At 51.1% G+C, this 23,648-nt stretch overlaps 1 protein-coding gene across 5 annotated transcripts; it reads right to left on the reverse strand.

Annotated features, from left to right (window-relative positions):
- Nucleotides 1-1,487: 1,487 nt before the first annotated feature.
- LOC149522185 (C-type lectin domain family 2 member D-like) lies at nt 1,488-21,964 on the reverse strand. Of its 5 annotated transcripts, XM_089770567.1 has the most exons (10): nt 20,738-21,964; nt 19,091-19,210; nt 18,443-18,629; nt 14,949-15,147; nt 11,733-11,877; nt 8,439-8,653; nt 6,682-6,783; nt 3,077-3,258; nt 2,403-2,506; nt 1,488-2,189 (listed from the first exon to the last, which is right to left on the reverse strand). In XM_089770567.1, exons 6-10 carry the CDS (start codon nt 8,515-8,517, stop codon nt 2,072-2,074), a joined length of 585 nt encoding a protein of 194 aa, XP_089626693.1. In that variant the 5' UTR covers nt 8,518-8,653; nt 11,733-11,877; nt 14,949-15,147; nt 18,443-18,629; nt 19,091-19,210; nt 20,738-21,964; the 3' UTR covers nt 1,488-2,071. The 5 variants fall into 5 exon arrangements, with proteins under 5 accessions (XP_089626693.1, XP_089626695.1, XP_089626691.1 ...); XM_089770569.1 differs by lacking the exon at nt 19,091-19,210; XM_089770565.1 differs by lacking the exon at nt 20,738-21,964 and having other exon boundaries at nt 19,091-20,204.
- Nucleotides 21,965-23,648: the final 1,684 nt, after the last annotated feature.

Genomic DNA, 23,648 nt, shown 5'->3' on the forward strand with positions numbered 1-23,648 from the left:
TAGTCACAACTGCCATACACTTTGTAAAAACCCTGGGGGATGTAGAAAGTCCAAAGGGGAGGGCCGTAAACTGATAATGGTCGCAGCCCACCATGAAACGGAGGAACTGCCTGTGAGCATGTGTGATAGAGGTGTGAAAATAGGGGGTCTTTGAGATCAAAGGCAGCGTACCAGTCTCCTATGGCTAGGGAGGGAATGATGGAGGACAGGGTTACCATCTTGAACTTGGATTTTACTATGAGAGCATTCAGGTCCCTCAGGCCCAGAAGGGGACAGAAGCTGCCCTTGGTCTTTGGGACCAGGAAATAACAGGAGTAGAAACCCTTTCCCCTGAGATCTGAAGGTTAAGAAACTTTTGCACTTCCACCAAGAAGATGCTGGTGAGAGGAGCAGGTTTAAAACGAATACAAGAAAGTTCTTCTTAACATAGCACATAGTCACCCTGTGGAACTCCTTGCCAGAGGAGGCTGTGAAGGCTAGGACTATAACAGAGTTTAAAGAGACGCTAGATAAATTCATGGAGGTTAGGTCCATAAAAGACTATTAGCCAGGGAATAGAAATGGTGTCCCTGGCCTCTGTTTGTCAGAGGCTGGAGAAGGATGGCACGAGACAAATGGCTTGATCACAGTCTTTGGTCCACCCCCTCTGGTGCACCTAGTGCTGGCCACTGTCGGCAGACAGGATACTGGGCTAGATGGACCTTTGGTCTGACCCAGTACGGCCGTTCTTATGTGTCCCTGAAGAGGGACGGGAAAGGAGGATGGGAACGGAGTGGAAGGGGATGAAGCATCCTTGCCTCACCGTGTCCAGAACTTAACAGTCCGTTGTAATATGCAACTAGACATGATGGAAGGGGAAAAGGTAAAGGACTTTTGGTCTGAGCCTGGTGCACAAGACAATAGCATTGCCAAGGGCAGGGCCTGGATGCCCAAAGGCAAGGAGCCCGCTGTGCGGGGAGCACTCCCTGGGCCAGGTGGCATGCCCAGCCTCCATCTGGCCACAATGTCCAGTCCTTGGTCCTGATCCTGGGGCAGGCCCTGCAGTCTGGCCCCCATATAACCACAGGAAGGTCTAGCGGCAGCTTCTGTCTTCTACAACGTGGGTTGGAGATGAGGCCATGATTCGGCTGTGGCAATCCTGGTCCAGCCCCTCGTCTTGCCAGGTGCAGCTCAACCTCACCCAGGTAAGGTAATCTGGCCCCAGGGCTCCCCCACCTCCAGCACCCACCCTGCCCTGCCTCCTGCACCTCCCACACATCCCAACCTGCTGCCCAGAGCTCCCCATACACCCCAACCCTGACTCCTGCCAGGCGCAGCAGCAACAAAAATGCTATTACATAAAGTCTGTGAATACAATGTTTCATTTAGTGTTCTGTCAAGTAGCAATAACATTAGGTTGTATATTTTCAGTCTGCAAAAGGGCATTCTTACACGGCTCTTTGTTGACCAGTTGTTCTGAATTTTGGTGGAGTTTGGCTCTTTGCCCTAGAGGGAATGAACAGAAAAGGGAATCAGCAAGTGGGCCCACCCCGTCACCCGACCCAGCGTTATGGCGTATGGGAAATTTTATTTTTATACATTTTCTCTTCTGTGCTTTTACCCTAGAAAAACGCATCAGCTGAGGAATGGCTCTGATAGCTTATAAGTGCTGGCCTATCCTTAGTTCAGAGCAGAAGCAAAATGCAGGCACTGGTTTGCAGAAGGGCTGGCTTGTGGGGACAACACAGTGCACAGAAGGGAGATGTGAAGCCTTAAATGCCAGGTCAGCTGGGAGTGGAAGAGGCCCCCTGCACGAAGTGATAGAGCAGCGAGAGACCCAAGCCCTGACAAAGGTGGGATACAGAGGCACTTCCTCTGAAACTGAGACATCTGCCCTAGAGAAGGCTCTCAGACCCCAGCATCAGGGAGATTCAAAGCTAGGACCAGGCAAAATTCTGGAGGCAGAGTAATAAACACAGAACAAGGCTGCAGCACGAAGGGGACATGAAGGGGGACCAGATCCAGGCTGTGTCATATCTGGTCTCCAATTCCACTCAGTTCCCAAGTCCCTTTCTAAAACATGCACCTCTAGCTATGTAGAGGCATCGGGTTTGCTGCAGAGCCATTTCCTCAGCCTACTGCAGCTGGAGCTGCTGATTGTGAGGTCTTCATTTAGGTAGGTGCACTCGGCTCCTCCTTGTATTTCAAACCTGCAAGCCAGAGGCAGTAGGAGTTAGATTCAGCATGTGCCAGGCAGAGACCAGGACAGACACCCAGATGAGGGATGGGAGCTGCTGCACTCATAGCCGCTCAGGATCCCCGCTCCCTGTGCCAGCCCAGACCCCACTCCTGGCAGGGGGGGAAGCAGCCAGTGAGGCATTTCCATCAACTCGGACCCAATGCAGAAAAAGAAACAGACTCACCGACGGTCGAACTTGGTGCCATTGACCCATCTCCAGACCCCACCTGCGTCCTTCTGGAGGCCAATCCAGTGGTCCAGTCTGCCTGGGTAGGGCAGCAGGGAAGCCTTTCAAATACAAGCAAAGTTGTCAGCTGAGTTAGACCCTGGCTCTGTGCTGCCCCCACCTCCCAGGGAGTCCAGGGCAGCCAGGGATTTCTAGAGACATCAACCTTTCTAATTGAGTGAAGAGATCAGATCCGTGTTAACCCTTCACTCTCCCTGGGGCTGTAGCATCTACTGGATAAAGCAGGGATTGAGCAACAAGATTGACCAGCAGGGCCCATCTCAGGGCACAGGAGGGCCAGGGGAGAGGAACTGTGGCAGGTGGGAAGGGGGCACAGAGCAGGTCCCATTTTCAGCTGGATCCTCCTTCTCCATCCATAGGGAACCTGGAGACTGGGGCTCAGCTGAGGAGGGAGGTTCACACCCCTGCAGGCCCCAGGCAGCGACTGGAACTGACTGAGAGGGCCCAGCCCTGTTCAGGGGGAGTCTCCCACCAAGGCTCTGAGCAGGTGCAAGGTTGGGGAGGCTGGGGCCCTAGGCTCTTCCCTACAGTGGCTGGGCCCAGCCTGACTCCAGCCCGGCCTGTGCTGCCGGCGATCACTGGGCTCGGCACAAAGCGTCTGTGCTGCTCACCAGCTCCTGCAGATTCTCAATCCCAGTCAGGGAGGCAGCGTGTGAGGCGCAGTTGTTCTGGCTTTCGGTCCAGTCCCTTTCAGCCTTAGAAAAATAGTAACATCTCCCTTCGCTCCTGAACCAGCCGTCGGGGCACCCAGGGGCAGCAGCGGGGCAGGGAGGCGGCTGCCTAGATTTTTCCACTTAAAAAATAAAAAGAGAGAAAGTGAGAGAGACAGAGAGGAGATGGACAATGCAGAAAACACCCAGATAGGAGACTGATGCTTCCCTCGTGTCTCCATGGGGAACGAGCAGGAAGAGAAGCGCAGGAACGGCCAGACTGGAACAGACTGATGGGCCACACAGCTGCTCTCTGCGAGCCGCCACCAGCGATTTTAGAGGGAGGCAAGACACCCTCTAGTGGGCCGTGGTGGCAATACCTGCCCCAGGGAATATCCCCCCCAAAGTGGGAAGGTTTCTATTCCTTCCAGTCGTACCCTGATCCAGAGAGAGTGACCTACCCGGAGGGGCAGGAGAGCACGGCTGATTCATCCCCCTTTATAGAGGACACAGGGTCTCCTCTGGATGGTCTCATGAGCCACATCAAGGTCCAGTCCCATTATGAATCCTGCTGAGCTCTAGGACTCAGGACTCTCCTGTGCCAGCAAGTTCCCAAGGCTGCTAGTTACATATTCAATGCAGCCATAATTCAGTCAATTCCACAAAATGGCCACTAGAGGGGATCAGACCCCAAAGAGGGGGTTTGACCTGCTGCACTTGCTGCTGCTGGTCTTGTTCCCAAAGACCATGTGAGTCTGAAATCTACTAGAATTCCTTGAAGGGGCCAACAAGCATGCGGGGAAGGAGGGTCCAGTGAATGCAGTTTGCTTTCACTTCCAGAAAGTCTTTGACAAGATCCCTGTGACTGGGTCACCCTGGGGGTGGGGTGGCCTAGTGGATGGGTCTGTGGATTAGGCAGCAGAGAAAGGCTGCAGGACTTTGCTGCTGGTGCCCCAGGCCTAGGAACTCTGACCTACTATACTAGGATAGTTCTTAAGCTCAGGGCTTGGCCCCAAGAGTCCAGGTTCCTCCCTTAGTTAAGGTTCTAGCAGGGTCTCCCCTTTGTCCCATGGGGTGAGGTTGGAAGCTGACTTCCTCCTGTGGCTGGCCAAGTGAACAGGCTTGGGTTTGTGTCCTGCAGTCTGCGGAACCAAACTCCCATTTCCTTGCTGGTCAGCCCCTAAACGAGCCAGGTTCCTTCATTATCCTCCCTCCTGACCTGGCATTGGGTACAGATAAAGTGGGGTGGGACTAGCTGAGCCAAAAGGTCCTGTTTCATCCCTGCGATGCCAGGCCTCCTCTTTTCACTCCCTCACATTCCCTTATCCAAGGCATAAAGTCATGACAAGTATGGAGAAAGTGATTAAGGAAAAACTATTTACTTGTTCTCATAACAAAAGAACTAGGGGTCATTTAATAAAATTTATAGTTAGCAGGTTTAAAACAAACCAAAGAAAATATTTCTTCATGCAGTGCACAGTCAACCTGTGGAACTCCTTGCCAGAGTTATATAGATTGGCAAAAGCCAATATAACAGGATTCAAAAAGGAACTAGCTAAGTTCACGGAGGTTAGGTCCATCAATGTCTCTTAGCCAGGATGGGCAGGGTTGGTGTCCCTAGCCTCTGGCAGAAGTCTGGAAAGTATAATGAGATGGATCAATTCACTCTATTCACTCCTTTTGAAACATTTGGCATTGGCACTATTGGAATACTGCCTTCGTTCTGTCCCAATATGGCTGTTTTTAGTTGATTTAGGCTTTTTCTCCAGCTAAAGGAAACTCCTGGTGGAATTCTGCATCACTGCAGGCCTTCAGAAATCTTGATGAGGTAGCAAAGGAAAACCTCAAGAGTGGTCATGTGCACATGCTGCTGGGAAGGGGACACATCATTCCATGCCAGTCCACACATGTGTAGAGAGAATCCCCAAATACAGAAAGTAGCAACAGAAGGGGCTGGGATCTGAAACAGAGCGACTGTCTTGTGTTCACTGCCCTGTGTGACTGGGATCCAGGAAATCCAGATAAAATTCCAAGCCATGTCCGAATCCCTGCCTGACCCTTGGGTCTGGATACAGGCAGGGACAGAGGCATGTGATGTCCTAATGATTTCCTAGACAAGTAAAATTTCAGCATTGCAAGGCTGGACAACGGGATACCCAAGGACTGCCCTGGGCACCCAGATGCCCCATGCAATGAATGGGGAGAGAGAGGTGCCTACAAATGGGACCCACAACAGCCAGAAGGTTAGACAGCGGCTGCCCAAGCCAGCCAACAGGAGACAGCGACCAGGGATGTGCCCTGCACCTCGTCCCTCTTGCAACTCAGCACCTAAGCCCTGGCTGCAGGGAGGAGCAGCCCTGCTAGTCTCCTGCAGCAGAAATCCTGCCCTAGACACAGGCACCCATGTCAGCTCTTGGGAGAAGTTGACACCTAACTCCCCTGGAAATGGCTGGGGGGGAGGGGAGGAGAAAGGGCAATCTTCGAGATGACCTGTAACCCCTCGGTAGGGCTCCCAGCTGGATGTGGGAGACCCTGCTCAGTCCCCGATCCCTGGTGAGCAGGGATCTGAGAGCGGGGGGCTCCTACCACTCGGGATACTAGATCAGAGGGTTCTAGTAAGTCATTGTGGAATTAAATAACTGAAGTGGAACAACTTCCACAGGCAATATTGAGGATTCTTCCCCTGCCTCCCCCCAGAGCTCAGTGGCTGGGCCCTCCCCTGGGAGGTGGGGGATCCCTGCTCAGACCCTCTCTCACCTCATGCAGAGGGGACTGGAACCAGGGTGTCTCACAGCCCAGGTGAGGGCCCTAACCACTGAGTCAGGGTTAAGAGGGGAGATCTCATTGTCCCCCCACCTATTTCACAGAGGCTGGCATCCTAAGCACATTTGCCAGATCCTGCCCTACGGCTACCACAGGCAAGGCCAAGCAGCAGCACAAGCCCAGAGACAGACACAGAAGCACCGAGGGAATGTCTATGGCAAAACTGTCATCCCCGGGGGGGCTCAGGCGTCCCAGGGCTCAGCAGTGGCCATACAGGGGTTTGGTGGATCACAGGGTGCCTGAAATTGGGACGTGGGTGTCTTGGTGCCTTTTCTGCAAAGAGGCCTCAGTGCCTGTGCCCACCACATAAAGGGGAGCCACCTCACAGAATTGTGAGGAGAAATCTGCTTGAGTCTGTGATATCCTCAGCTCAGACAGTGATCGGGCAGGAGGGGACACGGAACTAAAAGGAAGCCAGAGACATTCCTGGAGGATGGCTCCTAGGAGGATGGACAGGAATGGGGTCCCCACCTCTGTTGGTCAGAAGCTGGGAACAGGCGACAGAGAAGGGATCACCTGATGAATCCCTGTTTCTGTTCACTCCCTTTATGCATCTGGTCTTGGCCACTGTTGGCGGACAAGACACCAGGCTACATGGACCTTTGGTCTGGCCCAGTCTGGGCTTTGTATGAAAGACCCTAGAGCGACTCTGAGAGCCCAGGAGCAGACACCAGGGCGCTGTGAGCAGCAAAGGCAGAAAGCTCCACACCCAGAGATTGAATGTTCAGGGGGTGGGAACTTACCTCCCAGAGCTGCTGCTAAAGCAACGATGATGACCCCCAGAGCCACGATTACGGCTGTGAGGACAGCTGGACGTTTCCATAGCGCAGGTTTAGCCTGATCACCTGGAAAATAAAACCCATCAGTGAGACCAGAACGGCTGCCGTCAGGATCTAATCTGAAGGGAGGAGGATCAAGGAGCTAGAAAACTCTGACAAGAGACTGGCAGGCGAGGGAGAGTTCGCCATGGAGGGCAGGGGAATGAGCTGGGGCAGCACAAACAGTCTGTGCAATAACACATGGAACAGAAAAGGCAGCTGGGAGCGTTTGCTGGTGAAGGTTTGGGCAGCCCCTGCTCGCCCCCTGGTGGCCGGTTGTGGTGCTCTGGGTGACCTCTCCTCAGTTTCCTCTTGCTGTAACAGTTGTTACCAGATTTGTCCCTTAATTTTAAGCATGCTCATTTTTTATGGTTACACTTCGGGGGAGGGGGTGATAATTCTATTCACATGTTGCAGGTATTCTCAGAAGGAGTGATGCCTCTCTCTGCTGCCAGTTCCCTCCCAATGGGACTGTCCCCCGGCTATGTCTAGACAATGCTGAGCTATCAGAATAAAGTATGCAAATTGTGCAAAAATTTGTGGGCCAAATTTAGGAAAATCCTTGTCTTTCTGAAGAGCCCTTCTTCCTCATAGAACGAGGCATACAGGGCTTCTTAAAAGGCACGTCTTCTGTTCCACAAAAAAAAAGGGGGGGGGGAGCAGAAGCATTCCCAGGACACCATGCATTTTTTCCGTGACACTGGCTACAACTACTCAAGAGAGAGATCTTGGAGTCATTGTGGATTGTTCTCTGAAAACATCCATTCAGTGTGCAGTGACAGACAAAAAAGCAAACAGGATGTTAGGAATAATTTAAAAAGGGATAGGGAATAAGACAGAATGTCTTACTGCCTCTCTCTATATATTCAGTTCCATAATATATTGAATATTTCAAACAGATGTGGTCACTTCATCTCAAAAAAAGATATACTGGTTTCGGAAAAGATTCAGAAACGGGCAACAAAAATTATGAGGGGTTTGGAATGGGTCCCATATGAAGAGAGATTAAAAAGACTTGGACTTTTCAGCTTAGAAAAGAGGGGAGGTCCATAAAATCATGACTGGTGTGGAAAAAATGAATAAGGAAAAGTTATTTACTTGTTCCCATGATACAGGAACTAGGAGTCACCAAACGAAACTAACAGGTAGCACATTTAAAACAAACAAAATGAAGTGGCTCTTCATTCAGCACACAGTCAACCTGTGGAACTCCTTGCCAGAGGATGTTGTGAAGATTAAGACTTTAACAGGATTCAAAAAAGAGCTAAATAGATTCATGGAGGTTAGGGCCATCAATGGCGTCCCTAGCCTGTTTGTCTGGAAATGGAGAAGAGGAGAGGGATCACATGATGATTACCATGATGAATACCATACTATTGTGTTTCCTCCCTCTGTGGTATCTGGTATTCACCACTATCAGCAGACAGGATACTGGGCTACATAGACCTTTGGTCTGAACCAGTATGGCCGTTCTTATGTTCTCACTTGTGCACCACTGGAGCTGCACGTGCTACAGCAGCCACGCTAGAGAGAAGCTGCACATAACAAGCTGAGTCCATAGAAGAAATACGGCCCCTGCTGCACCAGGGAACGGGGGGAAGAGGGCAGTTACACCCACCACTAGAAGTCAGAATCTCGACATCTCTCCTTTGCCAGTCCCTAGGCAGGGAAGCTCCAGTTACCTGGTTTTCCTTCACTCTTCAAATCTCCTGAGGCATTAAGAGGCCGCGCAGAGGGGCCGGTTTCCTCTCTCTCCCTCATCTCTTTTCTCAGAGAAGCAGCGCTGGCTGCTGGACTTTCATGAAGTAGGCAGCTGCACAAAACAGCCTCTCACAGCCATGGCAGGGTCTGTTCTCGTAGGCAACAGTCCATGGCTTTGGCTCCTCTCCTGGCTGACCTAGAATGAGAAATGAGTCAGGGCAGCCGAAGGGTCAGTTGGTTTGTTTGTGGTGTCCCATCCCCCAGGGTAGATAAACATAAATTATTTTTTAAAATGACAAAATACTAAATGTCTCATTTAAAAGTAACAGCTACAGTTGCTCCTCATCCCAAATGTGCCAGGCCTATAGTCTCGTTCTGGCTTCTGGAATGTTCTGTATGTTCAGATTTCTGTTTCCCAGCAGACTAAAGTAACATGTGCAAAGAGACACGAGCTGGATTGGACTGTTCTGTGTTTACGTGATGGTGAATCAGGGCTAAGCATGACAGAGGAGTTAATTAAGACAAGGATTGTCAGACCGTGATTAATTGAATAGTCGTGTAACTGCACAAAATATTGTAGGTTACACAACTATTATAGAGTCCACAGTGGCAGGGCCAGCAGCTTCCCCACGCTCCCCATGGACAGGATGTGTGCCAGCATCCCATGCTCTAATAGAGGTAGCAGTGTGGTAGGGGGAGGTAGCAACATGGAGCCAGGGCTGGCTCCCCACATCGCCAGCTTCTGCCTCCCCACCCTCTCCACTGTCTATGTAAAGGCAGCAAGGGGTGAGGGCAGATGGGTCCATGGAGCCGGTATGCATGCAGAGCCAGGTTAAAAGCTGGCTCCCCATGTGTATTTGGTCCCACCTGTCCTCTGAACAACCCAAGCTGCTGCCTCTCTATCAGAGGGAGCACCATAGGTTGGGGAAGGCTATCTGCTGGTCTCGGGCTCACGCCCTCCACTGCTTGCTGCCTCTGATACAGAGGTAACAAGGAGTGGGGGAAGTGGGGATGTCTTTAGTTGACAGGATTATTGCTTAATCATGCAGTCGTCTACATGTTGACATCCCTAGTGCTGGGTTGCAAACTAACATGTTTCAATGATCAGATTTGTGCCATCATATATATAGTAGCCCAGTGTCTTAGAGTCTGTAACGCTGCAATGCTGGTTGTTCCCTCTGGGGGGCGCTGTTGCCTGAAATTCTGGCTGTTCCCTGGGGGGGGGGGGGGGGGGGCTGTTGCCTGAAATGCTATCTGTTCACTCTGGGTAGCCCGTGCTGCATGGGGAGTGCGGGGCCCAAACAGACACTTGCACTGCTTGCTCCCCCGTGGCAGCCCAGGTGAGCGGCACAGAAGTCAGCTGAGTGCCACGGTGGGAGGCAAAGGGGGGCGGGGCGGTGATGTGTGGTCTGACAGCGGCTCCAGGCCCCACCCCCTGGCCATGAATATCATCTCCCGGCCCCCTTCGCCTCCTGCCGTGGCGCTCGGCTGACTTCTGTGTGGCTCAGCCAGGCCGCCGCGTGGGAGCAAGTGGCGCAAGCGACCATTTGGGCTCCGCGCCCCCCATGAAGCACAGGGAGTGTGGAGCCCAAACGGCCATTTGGGCTCTGCAGTCCCCCGAGTGAGAGGCAGGACGGGGAGGAGAAGAGAAAGAAAGAGACAGAGAGAGAGGCAGGAGGTGGAGGAGAGCTGGGGGGGGGGGGGGGGGAGGAGGCAGTAGAAGGAGGAGAGAGAGAGAGAGAGAGAGAGAGAGACAGACCCCGGAGGCTCAGGAGAAAAGACCGACGTGGAGGAGAGACCTCAAAATCCCGTCTTATGACGAGCGAATTGCCTAGTTGTTTAAGAAACATCAAAAAATATCATTGGGATACTTGATTTAAATCAATTATTTTTGTTGGTGATTTAAATGCTGGGATTTCAATCAGTCCAGTTGCATCCCCAGTGAAAAGAACCAAGAGTGACCCGGCAGTTTGTCTCCCTCCAACCATTCTAGTCCATTCCTGCACAAACCAATGCTGATGGCCTATCACACATGCACATATGCTAAATGCCTGCCTGAAGAAGGGAGGTCAGGACTCCAAAGGGGATTTTACCCAAATGTATGAACTTGCTTTTACTGAGGATAGCTCAGTAGGCTGTGGCTCCTGTCTCGATTAAAGAGACAGAGGCTGTGTGGAGGGCTACAGTGAGTCCCTGGGGCTAACACTAGTACAAGATCCACAGGAAATAGCTGGAGCTTTGCCACACACCCCCACTGCTCAGAACAAACCCCAAAGCTAAGAACAGCGCAGTAATGCTCACTGATTAACCACTCACGTCCAGAATTGTACAGAACCTATTATCGATAGATTTGGGTGAGCATGCCCACATCCGTTGCACAGAGAATGACATTAAGGCACAGGCAATAACCAACCCCCTGCCATGTCCACAGAGTCACTCAGGCGGTAGCAGCTGTAGGAACAGACTCCAGGCATCCGGACTCAGCCCTGTGGTTTAACGGTTACACAGCTCTCTCCCACAGCTGGGTTTCAACTGTGTGCCCTAGACAACCTCCCCTCTTCTAGTCACAAAGTGGAACAGTAACTCACTTATAACACAGACTAGATAGTGGTTAACAGCAACTGTTGTTGGACAAGTCCAGTTATTTGCTCCCCAAATGCAGTTGGGCCCTTCATCCCTTCACCTGGAGTAGGGTGGTGAAACACTAGTCGACCCACACCTAGTTGCTTCTATCAGGAAGAGGCATCAAGAGTGGGGGGAAGAGGACGGGATACTTCAAAGCGGCAGCTCCGCATAGAGCCCACGGACAGCGGGGGAAGTCCTCGGCTGACCCATGGCTCCATGCAGTACTGCCGCCTTGAAATGATACAGGAAGCCCTGCACTAGCTGAGAACTCCCCAGCTGGCCCCAGGCATCCCTCAGTGTTTCAAAGAGGCAGCACCACATGGAACTTAGGGTAACTTAGCTAACCTGGGCTCCCTGCACCACAGCTACTTTGAAATGCTGCAGGTACCCCCATATAGCGTTTCAAAACAGCAGCGCTGCATGGAGCCCTGGGTCAGCGGGGCAGTCTCCAGTTGACCCTGGGCTCCATGTGGCGCTACTGCTTTGAAACGCCACAGGGAGCACTGGGCCAGTGAAGGACTCAATCAGACCCCTGATGGTCCCCCTGTTCCCTGCATCACTTTCGCTTTTGAAGTGTAGCAACAGCGCTGGGACAAGGCACCCTTATCGACTATTCAATTAGTTTATTGATAAAAATTTAAAATCCCTACCTGGAGAGAATGGGGGGAAATCCTGCTCCTGCCCACTTATCTCCCCACTTCGTCTCCGGGGAAATTATATTTCAAAGTGATTCCCTTCTCCAAAAAGGTAAATGCTTCCAGAGGGAGGGGATGCAGAGAAAGGATGTTTCTGCCACTAGGAAAAAAGGTGATTAAGAAAGAACTACAAGTTTAGGGAGCCTCCACTCCAGTAAACAGCTTTCAGTGTGTGCGTGTGTTGGGGGGAAGCTTTTCCACTGAGATTTGGACTGTTCGGACACAGCTTCTGTTCAAGTAAAAAGATGAGAGCTCAAAACCACTGTAAAGTGACATGGGTCACCTAAGCACTGCTGCAATAGAGATCATGAGGTTTCTAAATTTCCTGCTGGAAAATTCTCACATCCTGTTACCAGCTGTGATTTTAGGATAGTTGGGGTTTTCCAAAGCCCAGCTCCTTAGGCAGTGCTTTTTTTGTAAGAAAAAGAGTGCCAGTACTCCAGGCTCAAAGTTGCTGAGCAAATAAAAATGGGGCATGTCCCAAGCTGCGTGTCCCAAGGGCCTTGCGTCGGGAGCCAGGCCGCCCCAGGAAAATGCCAATAAATGAATCTTATTTAAGTAAGGCATGATAGGAAAATAGGTGCTGGTATGCCATCCCAGGGCAAACAGTTAGGAAAGAATCTCAGTATTCATTTTTTTTTAAATTATTAAAGAACATTTCCAGCCTTTGTGGATACAGAGAAAAGTTTGAAAATGTGACCTCGTTCCATTCCAGAGACTGAGAAACCAGAAGATGAAGAGGGGAACTCCGATTTTTAAATCTCATTTTTTGAGTCCTCACTCAGTTAAGAATGCTTAAAATTAACAACACAGAGAGTGACAACTCAGATCCTTTGTGGAGCGGGCAGGGGGAAGCCTGTAGCACACTCACTAGAGGACCAGGTTACAAATGCTCCCAGGTTTAAGGACTCAGGCTCTAGTTCAGTTTTCTGCCTCCCCTGTGCTCTGCCAGAGGGAATTAAGGTTTAGGTGCCTCTGTCTGGTGCTGATCTCATCTGTGGAAATCAGTTCAGACACAAGGGGTGGGAGGAACCTGCAGCCAGAGGGGCAGATAAGGGAGCTGAGAGATCTGTGCACCTGCCTGTCACCACTAGGGATGTTAATGGACAGTCTTGTCAACTCGTCGCTTCCCTCTCCCCTTGCTGCCTCTATCAGCTAGAGGCAGCAAGAGGGGGGAGGGGGAAGAGGGGTGTACTTCAAAACTGCAGTTGGGGAGTCCCCAGCTGACTCTGGGCTTCATGTAGCCCTGCCACTTTGAAACCCTTGCGGCATTTCAAAGGGGCAGCTCTACCCTTTCGACTATCTGATTAGTCAATTACACGATCCTTTACATCCTTACTCACCACCATAACCCAGCTGTGTTCATGCAGCTGGCTGTCCTGCTACCACAGTGGCCTCTACCCGGCCCAGGTAGTACTGCAGCCCTTCTCAGGCTCAACATGTTTCAACTAAAGAAACTCCACCCCGCCCGAATGCGGGTTGCATGACTGTGCTGTGGGAAGGGAAATGGTTTGGGGGAAACCACAGATCAACCGCAGAGGTTCTTAATGACTTCTTTGTTTTGATTTTCACCAAGTTAGATTGGGGCGGGCAATAATTTTTGCCCACGGGACACTTCAAAAATATTTGAAGTGGCCCTGGGCTACCCTGTTAGGGGTGGGGCCTAAATGGGAAGGGGAGGGGCTACCCACTCCCAGACCATGATTGGTCTAAGGCGAGGGAGCCCTTTGGCCCCCTTCCCACTGGACACCCAGGCCCTGGAAGAGGCTTGGCACGCTCCTCCAGCCCCAGTCCAATCAGGGCCAGGGGGCAGTGGAGCATGGGAAGCCTCCTCCAGCCCTGCAAGGAGCCCGTGTCACTATGAAGCGCTGCAGGCTCTTCGCAGGGTGGAGGAAGCTTCACAGAGCTCCCTTGCCCCCAGGCCCTGATTGGCTGGGGGCGGGGGAGGCAAGAGCATGCAAAGCGTGCTCCACTCTCCCCACTGCCCTGTGAGCAGGGCACACACAGCAGGACAGGAGGGGGCTTTGCACGCTCCTCTGCCTCCAGGCCAATTAGGGCTTGGGGCAGGGGAATGTGCAAAGCCTTGTCCACTCTGCCCCGCCCTGTAAGCAGTGCGCAGTGGGGGAGAGCAAAGAAGGCTTCAGGCACTGCCCCACACCAGGCCTTAATTGCCCTGGGAGCAGGGGGGCAGCCGTGCCTCCGCAGGCCGGATCCACCTGCTTTGCAGATCTGGCTCACGGAGTCTCTTTTGCCCACCCCTGAGTTAGACGAAGGGATGCCTAACATAATGAAAGCCCAGCAGAAATGGGGGCAGGCTTAGAAGTTCATAGAATCATAGAACCATGGAGCTGGAATAAGAATAAGTTAAAATAAAAAAAACCAAAAAGTTAAAAATTACTTAGAAAAGTTGATGACTTCGAGTCACCAAGGCCTGATGAAATGCAGCCTAGAATAGTCAAGCAGCTCACAGAGGAGGTATCCGAGCCGTTTGCTCTCATCTTTGAAAAATCATGCAAGTGAGGAGAATTTCCAGCAGACTGGAAAAGGGCATACATAGTGCCCAGCTATAAAATAGGAAATAACAACCTAGGAAATGACAGACACCTGTCAGGGATGATCTACACGGTGCTTGGCCACGCCCGTGAGGACAGGGGACTGGACTAGATCACCTCTGAAGGGCCCTTCCAGTTCTAGTTCTAGGATTTTATCATCCTAGCAGCCATGTTGCCCTGTTGCGTTAGTCACTGGCTAACCCTGAGCTCACTTTGCTCTGAGCAGCCACAGGGAAGCGAGTTCATCAGTGTTCGCCCAGCTCGGAGCCCACCCCACCACAGGGTGAGGCGGCTCGGGCTGAGCCGGGAACCTTGAGAACCGCCCTCCTCCCCCAGCTCCAGCCCCAGACCTTGGGGAATGGGATGTAAGGGGGTAATCACCCTGGCTCCGCCTCTGGCCAGAGCTGGGCTCCGGACACCCCAAATACCCGCTCCTCCACTTGCTCGGTCCCTCTGGGCTTCCAGCCTCGCCACAGGCGGGAGCAGCCAGATGCGGGAAGTGCAGCAGCAGCGAAACAAGGCGCTGAATCCTGCTCGGCCCCGCCAGCTGGCCACTGAGGCAGGCAGGGACTGGGGCAGTTTTCCTATCCCCCTCCCTTGGTCTCCGGCGGCTTCTTACCTCAGCGCTCTGCGTGCGCCGGGATATGGCGAGAGGAATGGCTGCTCCGAGGAATAGGCTCCACCTCTTCCCGAGAGTAGTAACATGGAGAGGCGGGGGTGGGTGGGCTGTAGCGCTTAGAGATAACCAGTCCATGGCAGGTTCCGGCCAATCCATACACACACAACCCAGGTAACAGCGCCGGATTCCTCCGTGAAATCTGCCAAGAAATAACAGGGACAAAGCAGCTGAGGGGCGATCCCAGTTCACCCCACAAAGCGATAGGGCCAGAGGAGCCATTAGAAAAGGATTCACACTGCTCAGGCTGAAATTAATGCCCCCTTGACCCACTGAGGGCACTTTCATGACTTCGGGCTGTTTCTGTGGCCCGAGGGACAGGTATTTGCCATGTGACAGGTTGATCTGAATGAATTTCAGAGACCCCCTTAGTAGGGTTGCCAGATGGTTGAACCAAAAATACCGAACACCCCCTCACTCCCCCCAAAAAAGAGGGGGAAAATTCTGTTGAAGAAAACAAAGGGGGGGGGGGCAAGAGACCAAAGTTGTTGAGCAAAAAACTTAGCTTCCCTGTGGAACCAGGTAAGCATGAGGTCTGGGAGGGGGGCGAGAAGGATGCCGGGCACGGCATTGCGTGTTTGTAGGTTGCCAGGTGTCCGGTATTTTTCCCTCCTGGCCAGGAAAAAAAATCAGAAAATACTGGACGTTTCAGGTGTCTGGTATTGTCTGAATGTTTTTACTGGACAGGAGGTGAAAGTACCGGACTGTCCGGGTCAATACCGGACACCTGGCAACCCTACCCATTTGGGAGAAGGTTGGGCTGGGACGGCAGAATCACCTGGACTCTGTGGAACTTTTGTTCCTCAACAAAACTGACCACAGGGAGAGGGGAGCAAAGAGCATCCTACCCGCTGCATTTGCGCAGAAAGCCTGCAGTGGAGACGTAGCCTTCGTGTCTCAGCCCACCAGCTGCCTATGCACCACAGCAGAACATCAGAATGGCCACACTGGGTCACACCACTGGTCCAGCCAGCCCAGTATCCTGTCCTGCGATACTGGCCAGAGCCAGATGCCCCAGAGGGAATGAACAGAACAGGGCATTTTATGAAGTGATGCTTCCCTGTCGTCATGGATGGACCTATCCTCTGTTAATTGATCTAAATCTTTTTGGAACCCAGTTGTTGATTTTACAACATCCTCTGCCAATGAGTCCCACAGGTTGACTATGCATTGTATAACGTACTTCATTCAGTTTATTTCACTTTCTCCACACCAGTCACGATTTTATAGACTTCTGTCATATGCCCTCTTACTCTTCTCTTTACTAAGCTTGACAATCCAAGTCTTTTTAATCTCACTCATATGGAGGCAGTTCCATATACTTAATCATTTTTGTTGCACTTCTTTGTACTTTTTCCAGTAGTAATAGCCCAGTATCCTGTCTGCTGACAGTGGCCAATATTAGATACTCTACAGAGAGAGAACACAACAGGTAATCCTCATGTGATCCCTCCCCTGTCTCCCATATCAAGAGAAACAGAGACTAGAGACACCATTCCTACCCATCCTGGCTAATAGCCATTGATTACCAAACCTCCATGAAACTATCTAGCTCTTTCTTGAATCCTGTTAAAGTCTTGATCTTTACAACATCCTCTGGAAAGGAGTTCCAAAGGTTGAAGAAAAGCTTCCTTTTGTTAATTTTAAACCTGCTGCCTATTAATTTCATTTGGTGACCCCTAGTTCTTATATTGAGGGAATAAGCAAATAGCTTTTCCTTATTCACGTTTTCCACATCAATCGTGATTTTATAGAACTCTATCATATTCACCCTTAGTGTCCTCTTTTCTAAGTTGAAAAGTCCCAGACTTTTAATTTCTCTTCATCTGGGATCCATTCCAAACCCCTAATCATTTTGTTGCCCTTTATGAACCCTTTCCAATGCCAATATATTTTTTCTGAGATGAGGCAACCACATCTGTATGCAGGAGTCAACATGTGGGCATCCCATGGTTTTATATAGAGGCAAGAAGGTATTCTGTCTTCTTCTCTGTCCCTTTTTAATGATTCCTAACATTCTATGTACTTTTTTGACTTCCGCTACACACAATGACACCAAGATCTGTCTGAGTAGTTGTAGCCATATTAGTCCTCATCATAATGTATGTATAGTTGGGATTATTTTTTCCAATGTGCATTACTTTACGGCTGTGTCTACACTGGCAAGTTATTCCGGAAAATCAGCCGCTTTTCCGGAAAAACTTGCCAGCTGTCTACACTGGCCGCTTGAATTTCCGGAAGAGCACTGATGATCTAATATAAAATCATCAGTGCTTTTCCGGAAAAACTATGCTGCTCCCGTTTGGGCAAAAGTCTTTTTTCGGAAAACTGTCCTGGAAAAGGGCCAGCGTAGACAGCACAGTAGTGTTTTCCGCAAAAAAGCCCGATCGCGAAAATGACGATCGGGGCTTTTTTCCGGAAAAGCGCGTCTAGATTGGCCATCGACACTTTTCCGGAAAAAGTGCTTTTCTGGAAAAGCGTCCTGCCAATCTAGATGCGCTTTTCGGAAATACTTTTAATGGAAAACCTTTTCTGTTAAAAGCATTTTCGGAAAATCATGCCAGTGTAGACGTAGCCTACATGTATCTCATTCTTTTATACATATAGCTCAGATTATTTTTCCAAATATGTATTACTTTGTACTTCTCAACTTTTAAATTAACAAGAGAGGCATAATCTTTGTGAGAACAAGAGGGAAACTTTCCTGGCTGGGTGGGAGGTAGAGGCAGATCCCTTAGCAAGACACTTTGAGCAGCCAGACACCAGAGATCACATCTTGGGGCAGCACAAACCAGAGAAGCTTTGAAGGACAGTTTCATGAATGGCCAGTTTTGAGACTCATACACGTTGCTTTCAGTAAGTAGCGCCGTATTTCCTGTGTTTGCCTTTAATCCCCCATCCCACCTCTGCAGTACACTGAGGGGGACAGCGGGGAGCTGGTACATGTGGAAAGCCAGCTATCAAGTTGGATCCCCGCACGTATCATCTCCCATGGAGCCACCTCCCCTCCCCTGGCTGCTGCCACTGAAAGAGAGGCAACAGTGTGGAGGGAGGACAGGCAGGATCCTGGAGCAGGCCATGGCAGGCCTGCTCCGTGGGATGCCGAAGCAGCTTTGCCCATGGGGAGCTGTAGCAGCAAGAGCAGCACGGGATGGCAGGCGGGAGCTGGACTGCACAGCGAGTCAGTTTTTAAACTGGTTCCTCCTTCCACCCTATTTGGAGTGGCAGGGGACTCCCCAGGAATGGGCCTGGGCAGAAGAGCATAGAATGCTGGTCCCTCCCCCAGGAGGAGCATTTTAGTAACAGTGTAACTGCTAAAAGTTGTTGCGGCTACACGATTACTAACATAAATCTAGGAAGAAGCCTTCTCCAGGCATGCAAGCCAGAGGCTCCATCACAGTTGTCAGGGAGGCAAAGATGGTCGCCTGCTGTCTCACCTGGAGAATCTCCTCTCCTGGCGATCCACGATCCTGTTGTGGGGCTCTGCCTGTGCCCACGAGGGAGTTCTTATAATTCATCTGCTCCTTGAATATAACCTCTCTTTCCATTTTTGCCTGAGGATCTGCACCATGCGGACACATGCTGGAGCTGGGAGAGTATACAGCGAGCTGGCTGCTGTTCCCACTGCAGTGAAAAGTGATGAGAGCAAACATTATAGGAAATGCATGGTATTAAACCCAGAGGTCTGCAACCCTTTTAAGCATGAGATCACTTCTTGAATTTAAGGGCAATCCAAGAGCTACCTCAAATATAATTACCCTTGCCCCACTTCCATTCCTCCCCTTTTCCTAGGCCCCACACATGCTCACTCCATCATCCCTCTCTTGCCCATCTCACTCATTTTCACCAGGCTGGGGCAGCGTGTTGGGGTGTTGGTTCTGGTCTTGGATTAAGGGACCTGGAGTGTCAGAGGGGCTCTGAGCTGCTGTTGTGGCAGGCAGTTGGGATTTAGGAAGGGTTCTAGGTACAGGTTCTGGGATGGCATTTGGTTGCAGGGGTGCTTGGGGCTGAGGTTTGGGATGGAGGAGGGGGTTCATGACTGGGGACGAAGTTAGGGATGTGGGCTCCAGCTGGGCCTTGCTTACCTCAGGTGGCTCCGGGTGGGGTTGCAGTGGGGCTAAGGCAGGCTCACTTCTGTCCTGGCCCTGGCTCACTCCCTAAAGCAGCCAGCGAACTCCCTCCCAAGTCCTGTTGTGCTCCTTGCCCTGCTCGGTGGAGATAGGATACAGAGTGGGAGTAGGGTTGCCAGATGGTTTCAACAAAAATACCGGACACACTTGCCATGACATCACAATTGACATTCCATCTTAGTTAGAAAATACCCGACATTTCTATTTTCTCAATTTGTTTCCCAAACAGAAATCTCAAACCCTGGACTGTCCAGTTCAAAACTGGATATCTGGCAACCATAAGTGAGGGGGGGAGCACCCGACATCAGCACTCCTCTTCTCCCTCCCCTGCCCTGCCCAGAAAGCAGGAGGCTCCCCAGGGGAGGGGCAGTGCTAAGGCAAAGAGCAGGAGATTACCAGCAGTGTGGGGAGGAGCAGCTGAAGTGCTGGCACTTTATAGTCTCTTGGCCACACCAGTGAGGATCACCTGTCAGAGGCTCCAAGATCCACCAGTAAATCCCAATTTACTGGTTGGTGACCAGTGTGTTAAACTGAACCCTAATCTATTAAAAGGTCTCTATAAAGACAATGGAGATGAGTTCTGTGCAAGGCCAAATTTTTGCTTTAAAGCGAAAAAGACTCCGAGACTTATTAAGCAAAAAAATCGACTACACTATTACATACCTAGTCTTAGCAGCACAGCAGCCTCTGCCGGGCCCAGGAAGAACTTAAGCTCTTCTCAGGCAGAACGTGTTTGTGCTAAAGAAACTTCACTCTGCCCAGATATGGGCTGTGTGACTGTACAGTGAGCGGGAAACTCCCAGAGAAACCACAGACCCAACCAAGCGCTGTGGCCATATTGCCCTCTTTGATGACTCTCTCCCTTTCTCTCTCTCTCTTTCTCTCTCTCACACACATATATATACTCACTGATTCAGTCCTTCTCTGTTATCTTGCCAGAGGGGGAAGCCAGCTGGGGATGGGAAGGGTGCCCCAAGATCTGCCAAGCCCAGTAAAGACAAGGACCCAGGCACTTTGTGTCTGTGTCTCACCTCCCTCCCTTCTCCCCCCTCTTCTTGCCCATGGGGATGAGCCAGCCCAGCCCCCAAGATGAGCTTTTCCCATGGCAGTTCAATCCCTAACATTGTGTAGAGACAACCCCCCACAATTATGCTGGATTTCACATTCCCCTCCTCCCACACACACATGGGCATGGGGCGTGAGTCAGCTTCCCCCTCCAGTGAATCTCCCTCCTCTCTATGGTCTCTGTGGGGCTGGGTTGTTCTGGGCTCAGCCATATCTCGGTAGAGGCTGCTGGACCCTGGGGCAAGGTAAAGGGGCCGAGGGCAGGCAGCCCTCAGCATGGCCAGACCAGGGCACTGGGCCCACCCGAGCCCCTACAGCTGCACAGGGAGGTGCTGCTCTAGGCAGTGCAAACACACCTGGAGCTGCCTGCTGCTCTTTCTGTGGCAGCGATGGCTGGGAGCTCCGCTCACCACTGAAATGGCCGGACCTGGGGGCAACTATCTCCCTTGCCCTCCCTCCCCCCATCAGCAGGGCCTGCCCATCCCCTGTGGGCTGTACTGGGAAATACCCCAGCATTGGTCCCCGGCAGCCTCTTACCTCAGTGTCCCACGGGCTCCAGGATTCCGGGGAACAGAGCTTCTGACAGCGGCAGGACACAACATGAGGATGCAAATTCTGTGTAGTTCTGCCTTCCACCACCAATTGCCCCCAAGGTAATCAGGGAGGGGGCAGTTCTACACCCCCAGAAGAGCAGGGTGACAGCAGTCAGTCCTTAGCATTGCCTAGGTCGCCGTGCTCAATTCTCCCAGCTGTGGGCCACGGTGCAGCTCCAGAGCAAGGTCCCTGCCCCGGGATCAGCCAGCAGCCACCACCAGGTTCCCCAGAGCTGAAGCTGTGGCCACGGCAGGACCAGCAGGGGCAGGCCGCATATCAGACAAATATTAAAATACTAACCTTGTTTAGGCTATATAGAGGGAAAGTGGCAAGAGATAAGTCAAAGATCTTCTTTTGTAAGATTTCAGCTTTGTGGGTAGCAAAGGCAGCTGCATTTTCCTAAGACACTTCCTGTGTGAAGCAGAAAGAAAATACGTTGCTGGTTTCCTTTATGAAACTGGGTCTGTTTGAAATTGCAGCTAACCTGAGGCCTACTTTTGGAAACACCCTGTACAGCCACTGCTTCAGAGCCCACAGTTTGTGACTGTGATTGGTTAATACAAACATGCAAACCACAATGTTAATACGTTGTACTACATAGCAAGAGTTTACTTTCCCTTCTACACTAACATTAGAGGTAACCTGAAGAATCAAAAGGATTTGATTTTAATTTATTTAAAGGATTAGTTTTTAACTTTAAGATTATTCTGCTAAAAGCAATTTGCTTTTCCCACTTCCTCTTTTCTCCACAACAGTCAAATGCATCACTTCTCCTAGGAGTTTCTTTCTTTCTTTCTTTCTTTCTTTCTTTCTTTCTTTCTTTCTTTCTTTCTTTCTTTCTTTCTTTCTTTTTCACTGTGATCTGTTAGCAACTTTTGCTTCCTTCTGACTTAGAAATGATAAATTAAAAGCAGCGTCAGTCACCTCCAACTACTATTTCAAATGAGCTCAATTAATAGGTTACTAGCTGGTCTATTTAGTGTTATGCCTACATGTACAAAAGAAATCCATTCACAGTGTGACAGACACCCCCTTCCCATGCTTAATGAAATTTTCTTACGGATACAAATATGCATAACTCAAAGACCAGCCCAACAGGTAGGGTCTGACCAGCCAGTCTGTAATTAAAATGCTGCCATGCACGAGCAGTGGGTGAATGACTCGCAAGCCCCGCTCCAACCCTTCCATTCAAAGCCCTCTGCCACCCCCATTCTCCATAAGAACCAAGCCCTTCTCCCACAGCAGCAGTTTAGCCCTTACTCCAGCCTACTGCCCCCAGCCCTGGAGCACCCCTAGGCTATGTTTACACTGGCCCGTTCTGCGCAAGAAATATGCAAATGAGGTTAAGCATGGAATATTGCCAAGCCTCATTTGCATACCTAATAAGCCACCACTTTTGCAGAAGAGGCTTTTGCACCAGAAGGAGTTGTCTACACTGCCCCTTCTTGTGCAAAAAAAACCCTCTCGCGCAATGCTCTTATGCTGCTTATTTTCAGGAAGAACGGCATTGTGCTAGAGGGGTTTTTTGCACAAGAAGGGGCAGTGTAGACAACTCCTTCTGGTGCAGGAGAGCTGCCAGCCTGGCCACCCAGGAGCAGGTGTGTATGAAAATCAAGGGGGTCCACTGAGACCCCCGACCCTGAGCCCTGAGCTTACAATGGCCGTCCTGGGTCAGACCAAAGGTCCATCTAGTCCAGTAGCCTGTCTGCCAACAGCGGCCAACCCTACGGACCCTGAAGGGGATGGACCGAAGACAGTGACCAAGCCATTTGTCTCGTGCCATCCCTCTCCAGCCTTCCACAAACCTTGGGCAGGGACACCACTCCTGCCCCCTGGCTAATACCACTCCATGGACCCAACCTCCATGACTTGATCTCACTTCCCTTTCAACTCTGTTCTAGTTCTAGCCTTCACAGCCTCCTGCAGCAAGGAGTTCCACAGGTTGACTCTTTGCTTTGTGAAGAACAACTTTCTGTTACTAGTTTGAAGCCTGCTACCCATTCCTTTCCTTTGGTGTCCTCTAGTCCTTCTTTATGGGAACTAATGAAGAACTTTTCTGTATGCACCCTCTCCACCCAACTCCTGCTTTTAGAGACCTCTATCCTGTCCCCCCTCCGTCTCCTCTTTTCTAAGCTGAAAAGCCCCAGTCTCTTTAGCCTCTCTTTATATGGGACCTGTTCCCAACCCCTGATCATTGTAGTTGCCCTCCCCTCTCCCAGCCTCTCTCTTCCCCTCTCCCACCTCCTTTTCCCAGTCTCCCCCAGTTTTGTTCAATAAAGACAGATTCCATTTTTGAACACAATTGTCCTTTATTTTGTACATCAAGAAAAGGGGCTAGGGAAGGGTAAGTGGAAGGAGGTGAGGGAGGAATGGGGTACGAGCCCCTGATGGGGAGGACTGGGCTGGCTCTGCGGGCTTCTGGGGGTGGAAGCTCTCCTGCAGCCCCCCAATTGCCCCCTCTCCCCAGATGGCAGCCTGCGGCAAGTGCAGCCGGTCTGATGGCCGAGTGGTGTGATGTGCCCAGTGTGGGCACTCCGGGCACTCCAAGCCAGGACTGGTTTTCAAGCGGGGCACCCCTGAGAACTGTCTGTCCGGGGTGGGGGTCAGGACCCTTTAAGCGCAGCCCTCGGCTAGCCTGAGACAGCATCTCCACGCTCTAAGTCCTCCTATGATGCCCTGCCGGCACTGCTTCCGGCCATCCTTAAGCCCTGTTCAGGGTCCACTTAATGTGGACATGCTAGTTCGAATTAGCAAAACGCTAATTCGAACTAGTTTTTAGTTCTAGACGCGTTAGTTCGAATTAGCTTAGTTCGAATTAACTAATTCGAACTAAATTAGTTCGAACTAACTCTGT

Source organism: Pelodiscus sinensis, chromosome 19, assembly GCF_052426305.1.
Source record: "Pelodiscus sinensis isolate ZL-2025 chromosome 19, ASM5242630v1, whole genome shotgun sequence".
Lineage (NCBI taxonomy): Eukaryota > Metazoa > Chordata > Testudines > Trionychidae > Pelodiscus > Pelodiscus sinensis.